General features: G+C 43.4%; 1 protein-coding gene across 1 annotated transcript in view; it reads left to right on the plus strand.

Annotated features, from left to right (window-relative positions):
• The first annotated feature begins 6391 nt into the window (after positions 1–6391).
• The window catches only part of Glg1 (golgi glycoprotein 1), an 85829-nt gene continuing 77199 nt past the window's right edge, over positions 6392–15021 (plus strand). The window contains exon 1 of the mRNA XM_075977312.1: positions 6392–6844. Coding sequence (XP_075833427.1) covers positions 6416–6844 — 429 coding nt within the window. The 5' untranslated portion in view covers positions 6392–6415. The remainder of the gene's footprint in view (positions 6845–15021) is intronic.

The raw sequence follows: 15021 nt of genomic DNA on the forward strand, positions 1-15021 counted from the left end.
CGACCAGTTCAAAGTCATCCTTAATAACAACCTGGCTTGTGACCAGGCAGTGGTGCGCATGCTCTTCTAAATGACACGGGTTCAATTCCCAGCACCCACATGGTAGCTCATAACTGTCTATGACTCCATTATATGGGATCTGACTCCCTTACATGAACTTACCTGCAGGCAAAACATTAATGTACATAAAATAATAATACATTTTAAAAAAATAATGCATACAAAAATATTTCTTTTTTTAGGAAAGGTTTTCTTCTTGTGCACAGAATATGAAGTAGTAACGGATAACCTTGCTCTCACTAGAGAATATTTGAAGACTATAATGGCTGATCTATTGTAGTTTTGCCCTTTACTCTAGGACAAGGTCCTTCCTAAGGTGTCTGTCCTACTGGTCCTTGGCTTTCATTTCTAGGGTGTTGCCTTTCTGAAGCCTCAGCTGAGGAGTTTACCCAAGGCTGCTTGTATCTCAGCATGGTTTTATTTATTTTATTATTATTACTATTTTATTTATTTATTTATTTTTTGGTTTTTCGAGACAGGGTTTCTCTGTGGCTTTGGAGCCTGTCCTGGAACTAGCTCTGTAGACCAGGCTGGTCTCGAACTCACAGAGATCCACCTGCCTCTGCCTCCCGAGTGCTGGGATTAAAGGCGTGCGCCACCATCGCCCGGCTCAGAATGGTTTAAACCCTAAAGTCAATCAACGTCTTCCGGCATTTTAGAGCCACTGAAAGCTCCTTTCAGTTCACTACTCCCCCAGCTATTGTTTGCTGGGGCATTTGGAGCCCTGCTCTGTGCCTGCCACTTTAAAATGTAGCCTGTGACTTAGGAGGAATTCATTCACATATTTTTTTTTTAAAGCTCTTTTCTGTGGTTTTCCTTCACTTGAAATTTGTTTATTTGGGGAGAGGATGTTTGTTCCTGTTTGTCTTAGTTTGGTTTATTTGTTCTTATGTAATGATCTGGCAGGAGTGAAGTTATTCTAACGAGACATATGTCCCTTTCTTTGGCCACCAGACTTTTCAAACAATGGACTCTAAGAAATTATAGTTTTTCCAAGGAATCTCAGGCTGGGAAAAGGAAAGGCTAAAGCCTGGTGCCATCTGGAGCGGTAGAGGGGAAACTTGGGGGGTACTTGATGGGAAGGGCACAACCATACAGTTCTGACAAATTATAAGACCACCTTGAAGAGAGTGAAGTCAAGAGAAAAATGGGTCGGTGATGGCCAGGACTTAACCCCTTAACTGGAATTGTTAAGCTGTGCGTAACTCTTGGACATTATATAAACCTAAACATCATGTCCCCTCCCGCTGCAAAGGAAGATGGACTTGGGGGAGCACCCAGATGGCACTCACAATTCTCTATAAATAAATCATTTTTTTTAAATGTCATTCCCATCTCCTCAGTGTCTTGAATTTAGTTTTGTTTGTTTTGTCCTGGAATTGACTCTGTAGACCAGGCTGGCCTCGAACTCACAGAGATCCTGCCTGCCTCTGTCTTCCAAATGCTGGGATTAAAGGTGCGCCATCACTACCCTGCATTGAATTTGGTTCTTCCATATTTGAAACATTTTAGATCCAATTCTTTACCATCTTCTTCATGTGGGGAGAGGTGTCTCAGCGTAGTTATCTCTCAGCCTTTCCCCCGGCCTCTGCTTAGTCACACTATACAGCTTTTCTGATTCTTCATAGCACCTGTACTATTTGAAATTATCTTACACTATCATTAGTACTATTATTCTTTTGGGTTTTTGCGACAAGATTTCTTTGTGTAGCCCTAGTTGTCCTAGAACTCTCTATAGACCAGTCTGGTCTAAATCTGCCTGCTTCTGCCTCCTGAGTGCTGGAATTCAAGGATTAAAGATGTGCACCAACCAACACAGTCCACTGTCTTACCATTTATTAGCTGTCCTGTTGTTTATCTCTCACATATGACAGCTCTTAAGCAGTGCCTGGCATATGTAGAAAATGGTCATCAGCAAGTGTGGTGATTCTGTTTATAATCCCAGCCCTTGAGCAGCCAAGGCAAGAGTATCTGCAGACCAAGGTCAGTTTGGGCTACATAGTGAGATCTAAGCCAGCCTGGTCTCTGTATCAAGGCCCTTGTCCCAAAAACTAAGACAAAAATGGTCAACAGGGGCTGGAGAGATGGCTCAGAGTTTAAGAGCATTGGCTGCTCTTCTAGACGTCCAGAGTTCAATTTCCAGCACCCACATGGTGGCTCACAACCATTTGTAACGAGATCTGGTGCCCTCTCCTGGCGGGCAGACATACAAGCAGACAGAATGCTGTGCCGGGAGAATGCTGCTAACATCATAAATAAATAAATCTTAAAAAAAAAAAAGGTCAACAGTACCTAATGAATAAATACATTAGTCAAACAGGGATCTTAAAAGAGTATAATGAGATCTGGGCGATGGTGGCGCACGCCTTTAATCCCAGCACTTGGGAGGCAGAGGCAGACAGATCTCTGTGAGTTCGAGACCAGCCTGGTTTACAGAGCTAGTTCCAGGACAGGCTCCAAAGCCACAGAGAAACCCTGTCTCGAAAAACAAACAAACAAACAAACAAAAGAGTATAATGAGCTAGGCTGTAGTGGTGCACACTTCCCAACATTCTGGAAAGGCAGACAGATCTCTTGTGAGTTTGCAGCCAGCCTGGTCTACAAAGCAAGTTCCGGGACAGCCAGGACTGTTTCACAGAGAAACCCTGTCTCAAAAAACCAAGAAAGGGGCTGGAGAGATGGCTCAGAGATTAAGAACACTGACTGTTCTTCCAGAAGTCCAGCTCACAACCATCTGTAATGAGATCTGGTGCCCTCTTGTATACACAATAAATAAATAAAATCTTTAAAAAAAAAAAAAAGGTGTGGGATCCTAAGTGCTGGAGTCACCTTTGTGTGATCTCTTTCTCTTAAAAAAAAAAAAACAGTTTAATGAGTAAAAAACAACTCCTGGTTCTCATAAAGGTAATGTATTTTATTAAGTCTAGGGATTGAACCTAAGATCTTTCATACTAAGTGCATAAGCACATTCTAAACCATTGAGCTCTGTGCCCGGGTGCCGTGTGTGTGTGTGTGTGTGTGTGTGTGTGTGTGTGTGTGTGTGTTGACAGGTGGAACTTACAGGTTTCTCCTCTTGCTTGCTCTTCTATCCCAAGTGCTGGAATTACAGGCATGAGCTCCCATGCCTGGCCTGAAATGATGCATTTTATACTGAAAAGTTAATGAGACTAGAAGATCATAGTAAAATCAACCATATCTCTACTGGTTGAAGTCTATGCCTTCTGTAAGGTCTAGATTTGTGGGACACAGCCTGAGCTGGCCAGGTTCCCAGATTTCTCAGTGTCTTGTTTCTTGGTCACTGAGACCTTAAGATAGATTTATCTTCCTCCCTATCACTAGACACAATCTGTGTGTGGCTTGGGGTAGGATTTGCTCAGTGTAAAATGAAAGATAGGCAACCATTGCCGTTTCTGTGCAGACTGTCCATCTCTAGCCTTAGACTGACTGAAAATAATCTCCCATTTGTTATCTGAGCACTTGCAGACCCAGTATGGAAAATTAATGGCCCTTAGTAACCTCCAGGACTTCTGGTGATGTAGCTGTTGGAGACTTATGTATGTTGTGCGAACACTATGAAATATATTTATCCAGTCCATCCTGAGCTACTTTAATCCATGATTAAGTTTAGGGGAGCCTCCAGATAATTCTGTGGTAGTAACAAGGGGAAGTGCTGTGGAAATGCCAACATACTTCCATTCCTAGAGATAGAGACCAGGGCCAACTACAGTGGGCAGTTTGACCTACAGACTGTTCTTAGGGGGTTCCTTTCCTGGTGCTTAAACCTGTATGCCAACTCCTCTGATTCTAGTCTTTTTTTTTTTTCAAGACAGGGTTTCCCTGTAGCTTTAGAGTCTATCCTGGAACTAGCTCTTATAGACCAGGCTGGCCTCGAACTCACAGAGATCCACCTGCCTCTGCCTCCTAAGTGCTGGGATTAAAGGCCTGCACCATCACTGCCCGGCTCTGTTTATGGTTTCAGAACAGCAGAAGCTGTAGTTTTAGTTGGTTTTGTTTTTTGAGACAGGGTCTCACTGTATCTCTGGCTGGACTACGTATATCTATCTGGCTGGCATCAAACTCACAGAGTTCTATCTACTTCAGCCTCCTGAGTGCTGGCATTAATGTCATGCTCCACCACACCTTTTTGTTTGTTTTGTTTTTTATTATGTACATTTGTTTATGGGTGTTTTGCCTGCATGAGTGTCTGTGTACCATGTGCATGCAGTACCCACAGAAGCCAGAAGAGGGCATTGGAGCCCCTGGAACTGCAGTTACAGTTTGGCTGGGTTTTTTTTTTTTTTTTTTTTTTTTTTTGAGATAGGGTTTCTGTGGAACTACCTCTCACAGACCAGGCTGGCCACGGAGATCCACTTGCCTTTCTGCCTCCCAAGTGCTGATATTAAAGGCATGTGCCACCACCGCCTAGCCATTACGGTTTTTTTGTTTTGTTTTGTTTTGTTTTTAGGGCCTGGATCTAATTCCAGTTCTGTGGAAGAGCTGCCTGTACTCTTAACCTCTTAGCTATTTTCCTAGCTTTCCACTTCTGTTAAACTGTATTTTTTAAATATGCTGATCAGTAGAGATTTCATGTCTCAAGTTGTCTGCATTTACCACTAACATTCTGAATTGCTGAACTGGGAGGAAAGTGCACCCGGGATGGGAAGGCTCAGGGGTTCTAGTTGGATACTGTCTGCAGACTAGTTTCATTGTGGGCAGTTCATTAAGTATCTCTGGACAGAACCACTAATATCTCCCCTCAGGACAAAGTTTTTCTCAACTGAATTAGAATCTAACTGTTGGGTGTGCAGAGGCTTCCTGGAGTGTGAAACTCTCATCCTAAGGAAGGGTCACTACTGTGTAGTTGCATATAGGTCAACAAAAATATTTGCTGACCCAGGCTTAACCTGGTTGGGCTTAGTGGCTTATAGCAGGCAGAGGCAAGGGCAGGTGGATATCTGTAAGTTAGAGACCAGCTTGGTCTAAGTAGTGAGTTTCAAGTAAGCAAGAACCATGTAATAGTGTTTCAAAAACGGGGGGGGGGGGGGTGTAGGGGGGAGGCTGTGTGTCTAAATTCTGGTTCTTCACTAAGATTTTCAGGCAAAGGCCCTCAAAGTTTAATACTATTCCCTATAGCTTTTGGAATTTCGTGTTACAGGCCAGATATTTTTCTTTTTTTTTTAAACATTTATTTATTTATTATGTATACAATATTCTGTCTGTGTGTATGTCTGCAGACCAGAAGAGGGCAGCAGACCCCATTACAGATGGTTGTGAGCCACCATGTGGTTGCTGGGAATTGAACTCAGGACCTTGGGAAGAGCAGGCAATGCTCTTAACCACTGAGCCATCTCTCCAGCCCCCCAGATATTTTTCTTACTCTTTTTTTGAAACAGTTTCATACTGGCCTCAAACTCCTGCCTTCACCTCCTGAAGTGTTAGATCACAGGCATATGCACCACACGGGTTTATGAGGTGCTGAGAATCAAACCCACGGCTTTGTTCTCTCTCTCTCTCTCTCTCTCTCTCTCTCTCTCTCTCTCTCTCTCTCTCTCTCTCTCTCTCTCCCTCTCTCTCCCTCTCTCTCCCTCTCTTTCTCTCTCCTTCTCTCTCTCCTCTCGGTTTTTCGAGACAGGGTTTCTCTGTAGCCTCAAACTCAAAGAATCCGCCTGTCTCTCCCTCCCAAGTTCTGGGATTAAAAGGCGTGTGCCACCACTGCCCGGCAAACCCACGGTTTTGTGCATGCTACACAAACTACCAATTGACTTACATCACCAGCCTCTCCTTGTTTTTATTCCTAATGTTCACAGTTTTAGTTCCCATTTGAGCGATCACCCGGAAAGCCCAAGAGCAAGTATTATGATTTATGTGCGCTTAACTTTTATTCAATTGCCGTCTGATTCTCTAGTTAAGAAATGCAGGTAAGGGCGGTCAGGCGCAAAATGAGGCTCTCAGATATCGGGATACATCTGGTTTTGAAGTTCATCTCTATACACACAAAGTTTTCTATCCCTCTTCCTCCCAAGTCTCTGAACCGGCAAAATATTCCACCAGCCATCTTGGTTGTGGCAGCCTGAATTCATTTCTTTTCTTTTCCACGACGACGATTAAGAAATGAGACCACAGTGCTCCTACCCAGGTTTCCTAAGCAGCCCCAGCAGCTCCTCCGGGAAGGAAAACCACTTTCCCGCCTGCCGGGCCCAGGGTGTGGGCCCTTCGCCGGGCACCCTCCGCCCTCACCGTGCCGTGGGCTCTACCGCCCGCTGGGGAGGAGCCACGCCAACTCACGCCCGCGTCCCCGCCCCCTCATTTAAATACACGTCGCCGGCGGGTGCGTCGAGCTCGCCGCGAACCCAAGATGGCGGTGTGTGGACGTGTACGGAGGATGTTTCGCTTGTCGGCGGCGTTGCCGCTGCTGCTGCTGGCTGCAGCCGGGGCCCAGAACGGCCACGGCCAGGGCCAGGGTCTGGGGGCCAATTTTGCATCTTTGCTAGGGCAAGCTGGAGGCGGCAGCCCGGCGGGGCAGCAGCAGCCTCAGCTGTCTCAGTTATCGCAGCAGCAGCAGCAGCCCCAGCCGCCTCAGCAGCAGCACCAGCAGCAGCAGCAGCCACCGTTCCCGGCGGGCGGGCCCCCGGCCCGGCGGGGCGGAGCGGGGCCCGGTGGGACTGGCGGAGGCTGGAAGCTGGCGGAGGAAGAGTCCTGCAGGGAAGACGTGACCCGTGTGTGCCCCAAACACACCTGGAGCAACAACCTGGCGGTGCTTGAGTGCCTGCAGGACGTGCGGGAGGTGAGAAGGTGGGACGGGCCTGGGAGGAGGGCCGAGCCTGGTGTGGGCCGGAGGGTGTCGCCGGCCTGGAAGCCGCGGACGCCGGGCTGCAGCTTGCCTCGCTCATTTTCCTTTGGGGCTGTGCTCGCGCTTCTGCCTCGGCTGCCCCTCACTCCCGGGTGCCTTCGGTCGGACAAGTGGATCCTACCGCTGCTCCTTCCTTCCCCGAGCTCTTATTTCGCTCCCTGTCGGCGGTGCTCTGCGATCGAGACCTGGGCTCACGGCCTCGGCAGGCGAAGGCCTAGGAGCGTGTTTCTTTCTGTTTGCGCTCCTGTCTTTTGTGTGATGCTCTATGCAGAGTGGCTTCTTGCCTAAAAGCAGGGTAGGATTTTCCTATCACTTTCGACCTCGGCAGTTTGTAGCAGGGCATTTCAGCATGAAAGATGGTCGGCATAGTTAAACTGTTAAAAGATAGATCTGCTGTTTATTTAGCAGTAGATACTTGATTAGGTGACCTGGGTTCTCTTCTAGTGTGTATGTAGTCAAGCGCTGAATTTACTGTTTTTAACCACATTTCTTTGTAATTGGTAAATCCTTATTTACCTGGTGCTGAAACTAAATTTTTTTTTGTCCTCACTTCCTGTGGTCAGTTTGTAAAGAACCTCATTTTTAGGCTACTCCTTCATGTCGCTTGGAACCTTAAAGCCTGAGAAAGTTGCATCATTTGAAGCTATAATAAATATGCAGAGTTTCTGATTGCGTTGTGGGGCCTTTATGACGTCTAAGTATAGTTGTTTTTGAGACATCTGCTCTGTTGCCCAGGCTGGCTGCCTACTGGAGGCATCTTCCCCTGACTGAACATCTTCACCTGGTTTGAACAATTTTTAACTACCTATTAATGAGTTCCAGATCTGATATTGCTTGGTGTGTTTCAGTAAAAGACATTGATAACTTCTTTTCCATGGAGCTGCAGACATGAGTGCATATTGGTAGAAATACTTTCTTCCAATGTTTAGATAAATAGAATTAGTCCCAAAGGTTGACAGGTGTGAATCATTTCGTTTGGGATTGTTCAAGCCCATGACGCCACCAGTGGTTTGTAGACATTTGCTAGTCTTGCTTTATTTAGTATTATCTACCTCCTGGATGGTGTACCCAATTGTTTAATCCTGGCACTTGAGAGACAGAGGCTTGCAGATCTTTTTCTGAGTTTGAGGCTAGTGTGGTACAAGTCAGCAGGGCAACTTTAAGACTGTTTACAAAAAACGAAAGGTAAGTCAGAAGAGGAAAAGACATACAAGTTAAGAGCCAAAGAGTTACCAGACCACCAAAAATGTGGAGTCATACATGGTTCTTATATGTAGCTTGAAGACTAGAAGCAAAAAGAAATTATCTGTCTGTCTGTCTGTCTGTCTATCCATCCATCCATCCATCCATCCATCCATCCATCCATCCATCCATCCATCTATCTATCTATCTATCTATCTATCTATCTATCTATCTATCTATCTTTCTATCTAGTTTTTCAAGACAGGGTTTCTCTGTAGCTTTGGCTATTGAGGATCATCTCGCTCTGTAGACCAAGCTGGCCTCGAACTCTGCCTGCTGCTGCCTCTGGAGAGCTGGAATTAAAGACATTTGCTCAGCTATAGCCAAAATCTTAACTCTGTTAAACTTTTTGGAATTTTCTATTTGATTTTTGAGGATACTTAATAGATGTTGTTCCTTTAAGCTAAGATCCTAATATTGGTCACATTGTTACTGGATTGTTGTAGAAATGGGTTCTTATGAGGGGAGAGTAGCAAAGAATGGCAATTCTGGAGCTGTGGAACCCTCCCCTACCAGGAGCACTGGACGGTTCTGTCACACATGTAAAAGCATATAGAGGCACATGAGAGTCTGTGGCTTCTTTAACTTAGTGATACTGTTTTTTTCTTTTTTTTGTTTTTTGTTTTTGTTTTTTCAAGACAGGGTTTCTTTGTAGCTTTGGAGTCTATCCTGGCACACTAGCTGGTCTCAAACTCACAGAGATACACCTGCCTCCGCCTCCCAAGTGCTGGGATTAAAGGCATGTGCCACCACTGCTGGGCTCCAAGACAGGAATCTTACATGGTTCTCATGGCTTGAAGACTAGAAGTCCTGGACTCACTTTGTAGTTCAGGCTGTCTTCAAACTCAAGAGATCTGCCTGCCTCTTCTGTCTGAGTGCTGGGATTAAAGGCGCCCAGCTCACTTGATTTTTTTTTTTTAAGACAAAGTCTCCACAATTCTCACTCTGCAGACCTAGCTGGTCTTGAATTCTTTTGGTTTTTTGAGACAGGGTTTCTCTGTATAATGGTCCTGACTGGCCTCGAACTCATAGAGATGTGCTTGCCTCTGCCTCCCGAGTGCTGAGATTAAAGGTATGCGCCACCACCGCCCATCTTGAGACTGATATTTTAAAGCGTACCCCAGATATCATTTTATTTACAAATATTTCAGTGTGTGTAATACTTAAAAGTATTTCTTAGTTCCTTTTATGAATATATTAATCTCATAAAAGTTGTGAGCTACTATCTACACCTTTTTATAAATACTTTGTATTTATTTAAGATGGACTCTTTTTTATAATGAGCAGAACGTAAAATCTCAGGATTACAGACTTTTCCTTTTTGAGACAGGGTCTTCTTGTGTTGCCCTGGCTGGCCTGGAACTCATTTAATCAGGCTAACTTTGAATTCAGAGAGTGCTAGGATTAAGTAGCCACCACCCCTGGCTATTTAAAGCCACTTTCAGACTCAGTAGGTGAGCATTTTGTTAATTGTTGCAGTACTATAAACTGAACCCAGAGCATTTTATTTGCCGGGCACAAACCCTACCACTGTACATTTCTGGCACTCGTTTTACTTCTCTTTCTAATTTTGAGGCTGTCCTAGAACTCACATTTTATAGCCCTAGTTGGTCTTGAATTTACTTTATAGGCCTGAAACACCAGACCTAGATGTTAAACTGATTTGTTTGTTGCTGTTGAGACAGGGTTTCTCTGTAGCCTTGACTGTCCTGGAACTCACTCTGTAGACCAGGCTGGCCTCAAACTCACAGAGATCTGCTGCCTTTGCCTCAGAGTGCTGGGATTAAAGGTGTGTGCCACCACATCTGGCCTGTCAAACTGTTCTTAGTCATTCACTTGACTGTATACCTAGATCATACTATCTTTATCTAATTAATATTTTTGGTAGTCTTGTGAGGTGCGTAGTGTTATTTTGTTGTCTTAATTGAGAAATAGGCTGCAACAAGTAGTGTTGTTTTATTGTCAGGGGTGAAGCTGATGTGTAGCAAGTCCTCTGACTGAGAGATCATATAGTTTACAGTTCATGCTAGTGTTTGCAGCTAGGGAAATTAATATGCAACTGTTGAATATGCTGCATGTGTATCAATAGATACAAAATCTAGTACAAGAATCTTTCCTTTGCTATCAAAAACAATTGAGTAGCAGCTTCTGTACACCGAAATAGTATTGACTTCTCAGGCAGACAGACGAACAATATCAGATAATGTTAAATTAAGTACTGGTCTGGGGGGCAGCAGTTGAAAGCAGTGACTGTTCTTCCCAAAGACCAGGGTTCAATTCCCAGCACCCATATGGCAGCTCACAACTGTCTGTAACTCCAGTTCAAGGGGATCTGACACCTTCACACAGACATATATGCAGCCAAAACACCAATCACTGCTCATAAAATTAAAAAAAAATTTTTTTAAACATTTAAAAAATAATTACTGGTCTGGGTCTATCATGAAGAGAATTTCTGTAATGAAGTGAATCTAAAATCCCAGTTCACATGAACCAGGATTTTTATTACCAAAATAGAATTAGTTATATTTTCCTGTTATTTGGACTGGATCCATGAACAGCACAAAAAGTGCATTGGACCTTTGGCCAGTACTGCCATTAACTCTATCTATTGTGTTTGGTGTATGTGTTTGTATACCTGCAACTTTGGGTGTCTTTTAGCATTCTGCCACCTTTGTCAAAAATTTTTCTTCTTTTAGATTTACTTATTTTTATTTTATGTACGTGAGTTTTTGCCACCATGTATGTATGTGTACCATATGTATGCCAGGTGCCCACAGAGATCTGAAGAGGGCATTTGATCCTCTGGAATAGAGATTAGGATAGCTGTGATCTATCCATTGAGGCCCCTGCAACAGCAGCAAGTACTTATAAGCCTCTGAGGAATCTATTTCTTTTTATTTTATTTTGTTTTTTTTTGAGACAGAGTTTCTCTGGAGCCCGTCCTAGAACTAGCTCTTGTAGGCCAGGCTGGCATTGAACTCTCAGATCACCTGCCTCTGCCTCCCAGGTGCCACCACTTTATTTGTTGTTTATTTTTAAAGAATTTAGCAGGGCGGTGGTGGCACATGCCTTTAATCCCAGCACTTAGAAGGCAGAAGCAGGCAGAGTTCTAGGACAGCCAGGGCACCACAAGGAACCCTGTCTCATAAAACAGGAAAACAACACACAAAAAAATAAATTTCCTTTAATCCCAGAATGAGGAATTGGGTATCTGAGTTCAAGACCTCCACACCAACTAAGGTTACATGGTAAGACCTTGGCTTGAACTTCCCCTACCCAAAAATTTATTTTTAATTATGTGTGTCTGTATTTGGATATTTGCACATAAGTATATGTCTAAGAACACCAGAGGCATTGAATATCCTGGAGATGGAGTTACAGACTGCTGCTAGTCACAGTAAGTAGGTGCTGGGAACTGAACTGGGTTCCCTGGGAAGAGCAATAAAGTAAGTACTCTTAACCAATGTGACCACATCTCCAATACTCCTTTTTTTGTTGTTTTGTTTTGTTTTGATACGGAGTGTTATTTTGTAGACTTGGCTGACCTAGAGCTTTGTGTAGACTAAGATGGCCTAGAATTTGAATAAGATACACCTGCCTCTGCTGGGATTAAAGGTGCACACTACCATGCTCGTCCTACTTCATCTCATTATTATTATTATTATTTATTTATTTTGGTTTTTCGTAACAGGGTTTCTCTGTGTGACAGCCCTAGCTGTCCTGGAACTAGCTCTTGTAAAGCAGACTGGCCATGAAAGTGCTGGGATAAACGATGTGTGCCACCACCACCCATCTTCATTTTTTTTTAAGATTTATTTATTATGTATGCATTGTTTAACATTGCTGTAGCAGGTAGGAGCCACCATGCGTGAACTGACTGTGGGCAAGACATTGACCACTCTGAGACTTAGTTTCTTTGTGTGTTAAGTGAGTGAGATCAGAAGAGGGCCTTGGATCCCCTAGAACTGGAGCTACAGGTAGTTGTAGGTAGCAATGTAGGTGTGTAGAACTTTAAGACAATTCTGAAGCCTTTTCTGACAACTCTCAGTACTTCCTCTCCTCCCCTGGGAACCAAGGACATAACAGCTATGCATGCACTTAGTGAGATGTTGGAAACTTCCCATCTCCCTGAATAGGAGCATGATAACCCTTAGGTGTTGACTGAGTTACTGATGTTTTGGCTTAGTCCCTGGGAAGGGGCAAAGTGACCCTCAGAAGTTTCCCTTTACCTCATCTGATCTGGCAACCACTCTCCAGCCAATTATTGGTAATAGCCATTTTGAATAAGCCAATCATAATAGTTAAAGAACAACCCCCAGACACCCCCTTCCTTCTGTGGTTTTTCCCTTTAAAAATAGTCTGTACCAGACATTCAGGGTCTTCTAGCTTCCCAACTGCTGGAGGACCCTGTCATGACAGGATTAATAAAATCCTCATGCTTTTACATCAGTTGTGATGAGAGATGGTCTCTTGGGGCGACTCCTCCTCTTCGGTGATTGGACACTAGGGTCCAACAGGTGTAGGGACTGAGTCAGCCTATTTGCAAAAGCAGCCAGCAATGCTAGCCATATCTCCAGCTCTAGGAAGTGAGAGTGAGTGTGTATGCCTCTGTGTGTGTGTGAGAGAGAGAAAGAGAGAGAGAGATTGTGTGTGTGAGAGAGAGAGAATGTGTATGTGTGTGTTACTAGACCTAGGGCGTCCTCCATGTTAAGCAAGCTCTTTTATCACTGATTCTCAACTCTCAAGATGTTTGTTTGCTAGTTTTTCAAGACAGAGTTTCTCTGTGTAACAGTCCTGACTGTCCTGAAACTTGCTTTGTAGACCAGGCTAGCCTTGAACTCAGAAATCTGTCTGCCTCTGCCTCCTGAGTGTTGGGACTAAAGGTGTGTGTCATCACCACCCCGCTGAAGATATATCTAACTAATATAGTTGTTTACCTTATTCTGGAATGTCATATATTGTATGGTTTTTAGGATTTGCATATGTAATTGTCTCCTGATTTCTTGTTCATTCAGAGGAAAATAGTGTTATGAATAATGAAAATAGCAATTAACCCAAACATTGTGTGACTGTAGGATGTAGTAGTTTTGTTTAAGATCATTTGAAATTTCCTCTCATGATAACTCAGTGGTTGGAAGCAATTTAACCACATAATCAAATCATTATTGACCTCCCATTATGAACCTGTCATTGTGGAAAGCAGTAGTACTTTGAGATACTGCCATTGCATACAGTTAAATGAGACTGTAAACAAGAAGCAGCTATATAAGAGTATTTAAGGGGCCTGGAGAGATGGCTCAGTGGTTAAGAGTACTTGCTGCTCTTCCAGAGGACCTGGGTTCAATTTCCAGCACCCACATGGCAGCTCACAACTCTTGATACCTCCAGTTCCAGGGGATTTGACACCTTCACAGCAATACATACAAAATAAATTAAAAGAAAAAGTGTTAATGTCATAAAAATACTATTTTTTTTCTCCTTGAGACAGGGTTTCTCTTTCGAGACAGACTTTAGAGGCTTTCCTGGTATTTGTTCTGTAGGCTGGCATCGAACTCTCAGAGATCTGCTTGCCTCTGCCTGTGCTTATCTCTAGTTATCTCATATCTATGCCTAGTGCTGAGATTAAAGGTGTGCATCACCTCTGACTGGTGATACTAAGTTCTTTTAGGGCAGAGAAATGAACACAAAACTGTGTTAAATATATGGGTGGAAGTATGGATTCAATCCCTAGTACTGACTGGGAAAAAGAAATTTTTTCACCCTTAAGTAAGGACTGTGTATTTAACTCTGCTTTGAGTGAAGACATGGAAATTCATAAGTTTATGTGTATTGTTATATTATGCTAAATAGGTACAATATAGTAAAATATACAATATTACCTTCCTATCAGAAATTGTTCATGTACATCAGCAGCTCAAGGGGGTTCTCCTCAGCCTGCTGCATTTCTTTGTGCTGCGTCTGCTAACTGGGTTTCTAAATAAAGCCCAGAACTGGAATGTTTTTTCAATAGTTTTTCTATATACCCAGGCTAATCTTAAAAACTTGAAATCTTCTTGCTTTAGCCTCCTGAATGTTGTCAGGGTTTCTCTGTAGATTTGGAGCCTGTCCTGGAACTAGCTCTTGTAGACCAGGCTGGCCTCGAACTCACAAAGATCTGCCTGTCTCTGCCTCCCAAGTGCGGGGATTAAAGCTGCCCAGTGGCTTTTTAATTCCAAATTGAGTTAAAAATTCTTCTCCAAATAATTGAGATAAAGAGTCTCTTCCAGATAATTGAGATAGATACTCCTCCAGATAATGAGGTAAATATTCCCCTCCAGATAATTTAGTTACCTGTAAACAGCACTGACATTCCCAGCAAGCCCTGAAGAAGTCTCTTGTTGAGAATGCTCTATAGCATATAGTTGTTAATAAGTTACTGTTCTGTAGAAGGAAATTATACCCTTGAATAGTTCAAAAGAGGAATTTCTACATTTATATTGTGCTAAAGACAAATGTAAGCAGCAATAATAACAAAACAGCTCAAACGCTCAAGATTATGTCTTAAGCTATTAAAATGGCTTTTAGGTAATTTATTTTTTATCTGTCAGCAAATGTTTACTGAATCCTGTATACCAGACACTGCTCAGTGTTAGTAATAGAGATATTGATAATAGCACTTATTGTTTCTCTTTTGGGTTTCTCTGTGTAGCTCTGGCTGTCCTGGAACTAGCTCTGTAGACTAGACTGACATTGAACTCAGAGAGCCACATTTACCGTGCCTGACTAGGGAGAGGTGAAAGTCTGAGGTAGAGTCTCAGTGGTGTCACAAACTGGCCTTGAACGCAAAGCTATTCCTCAGCTTTCTCAGTTCCTTCCTGCTAGCTAGG

The sequence above is a fragment of the Microtus pennsylvanicus genome, chromosome 6 (assembly GCF_037038515.1).
Source record: "Microtus pennsylvanicus isolate mMicPen1 chromosome 6, mMicPen1.hap1, whole genome shotgun sequence".
Classification (NCBI taxonomy): domain Eukaryota; kingdom Metazoa; phylum Chordata; class Mammalia; order Rodentia; family Cricetidae; genus Microtus; species Microtus pennsylvanicus.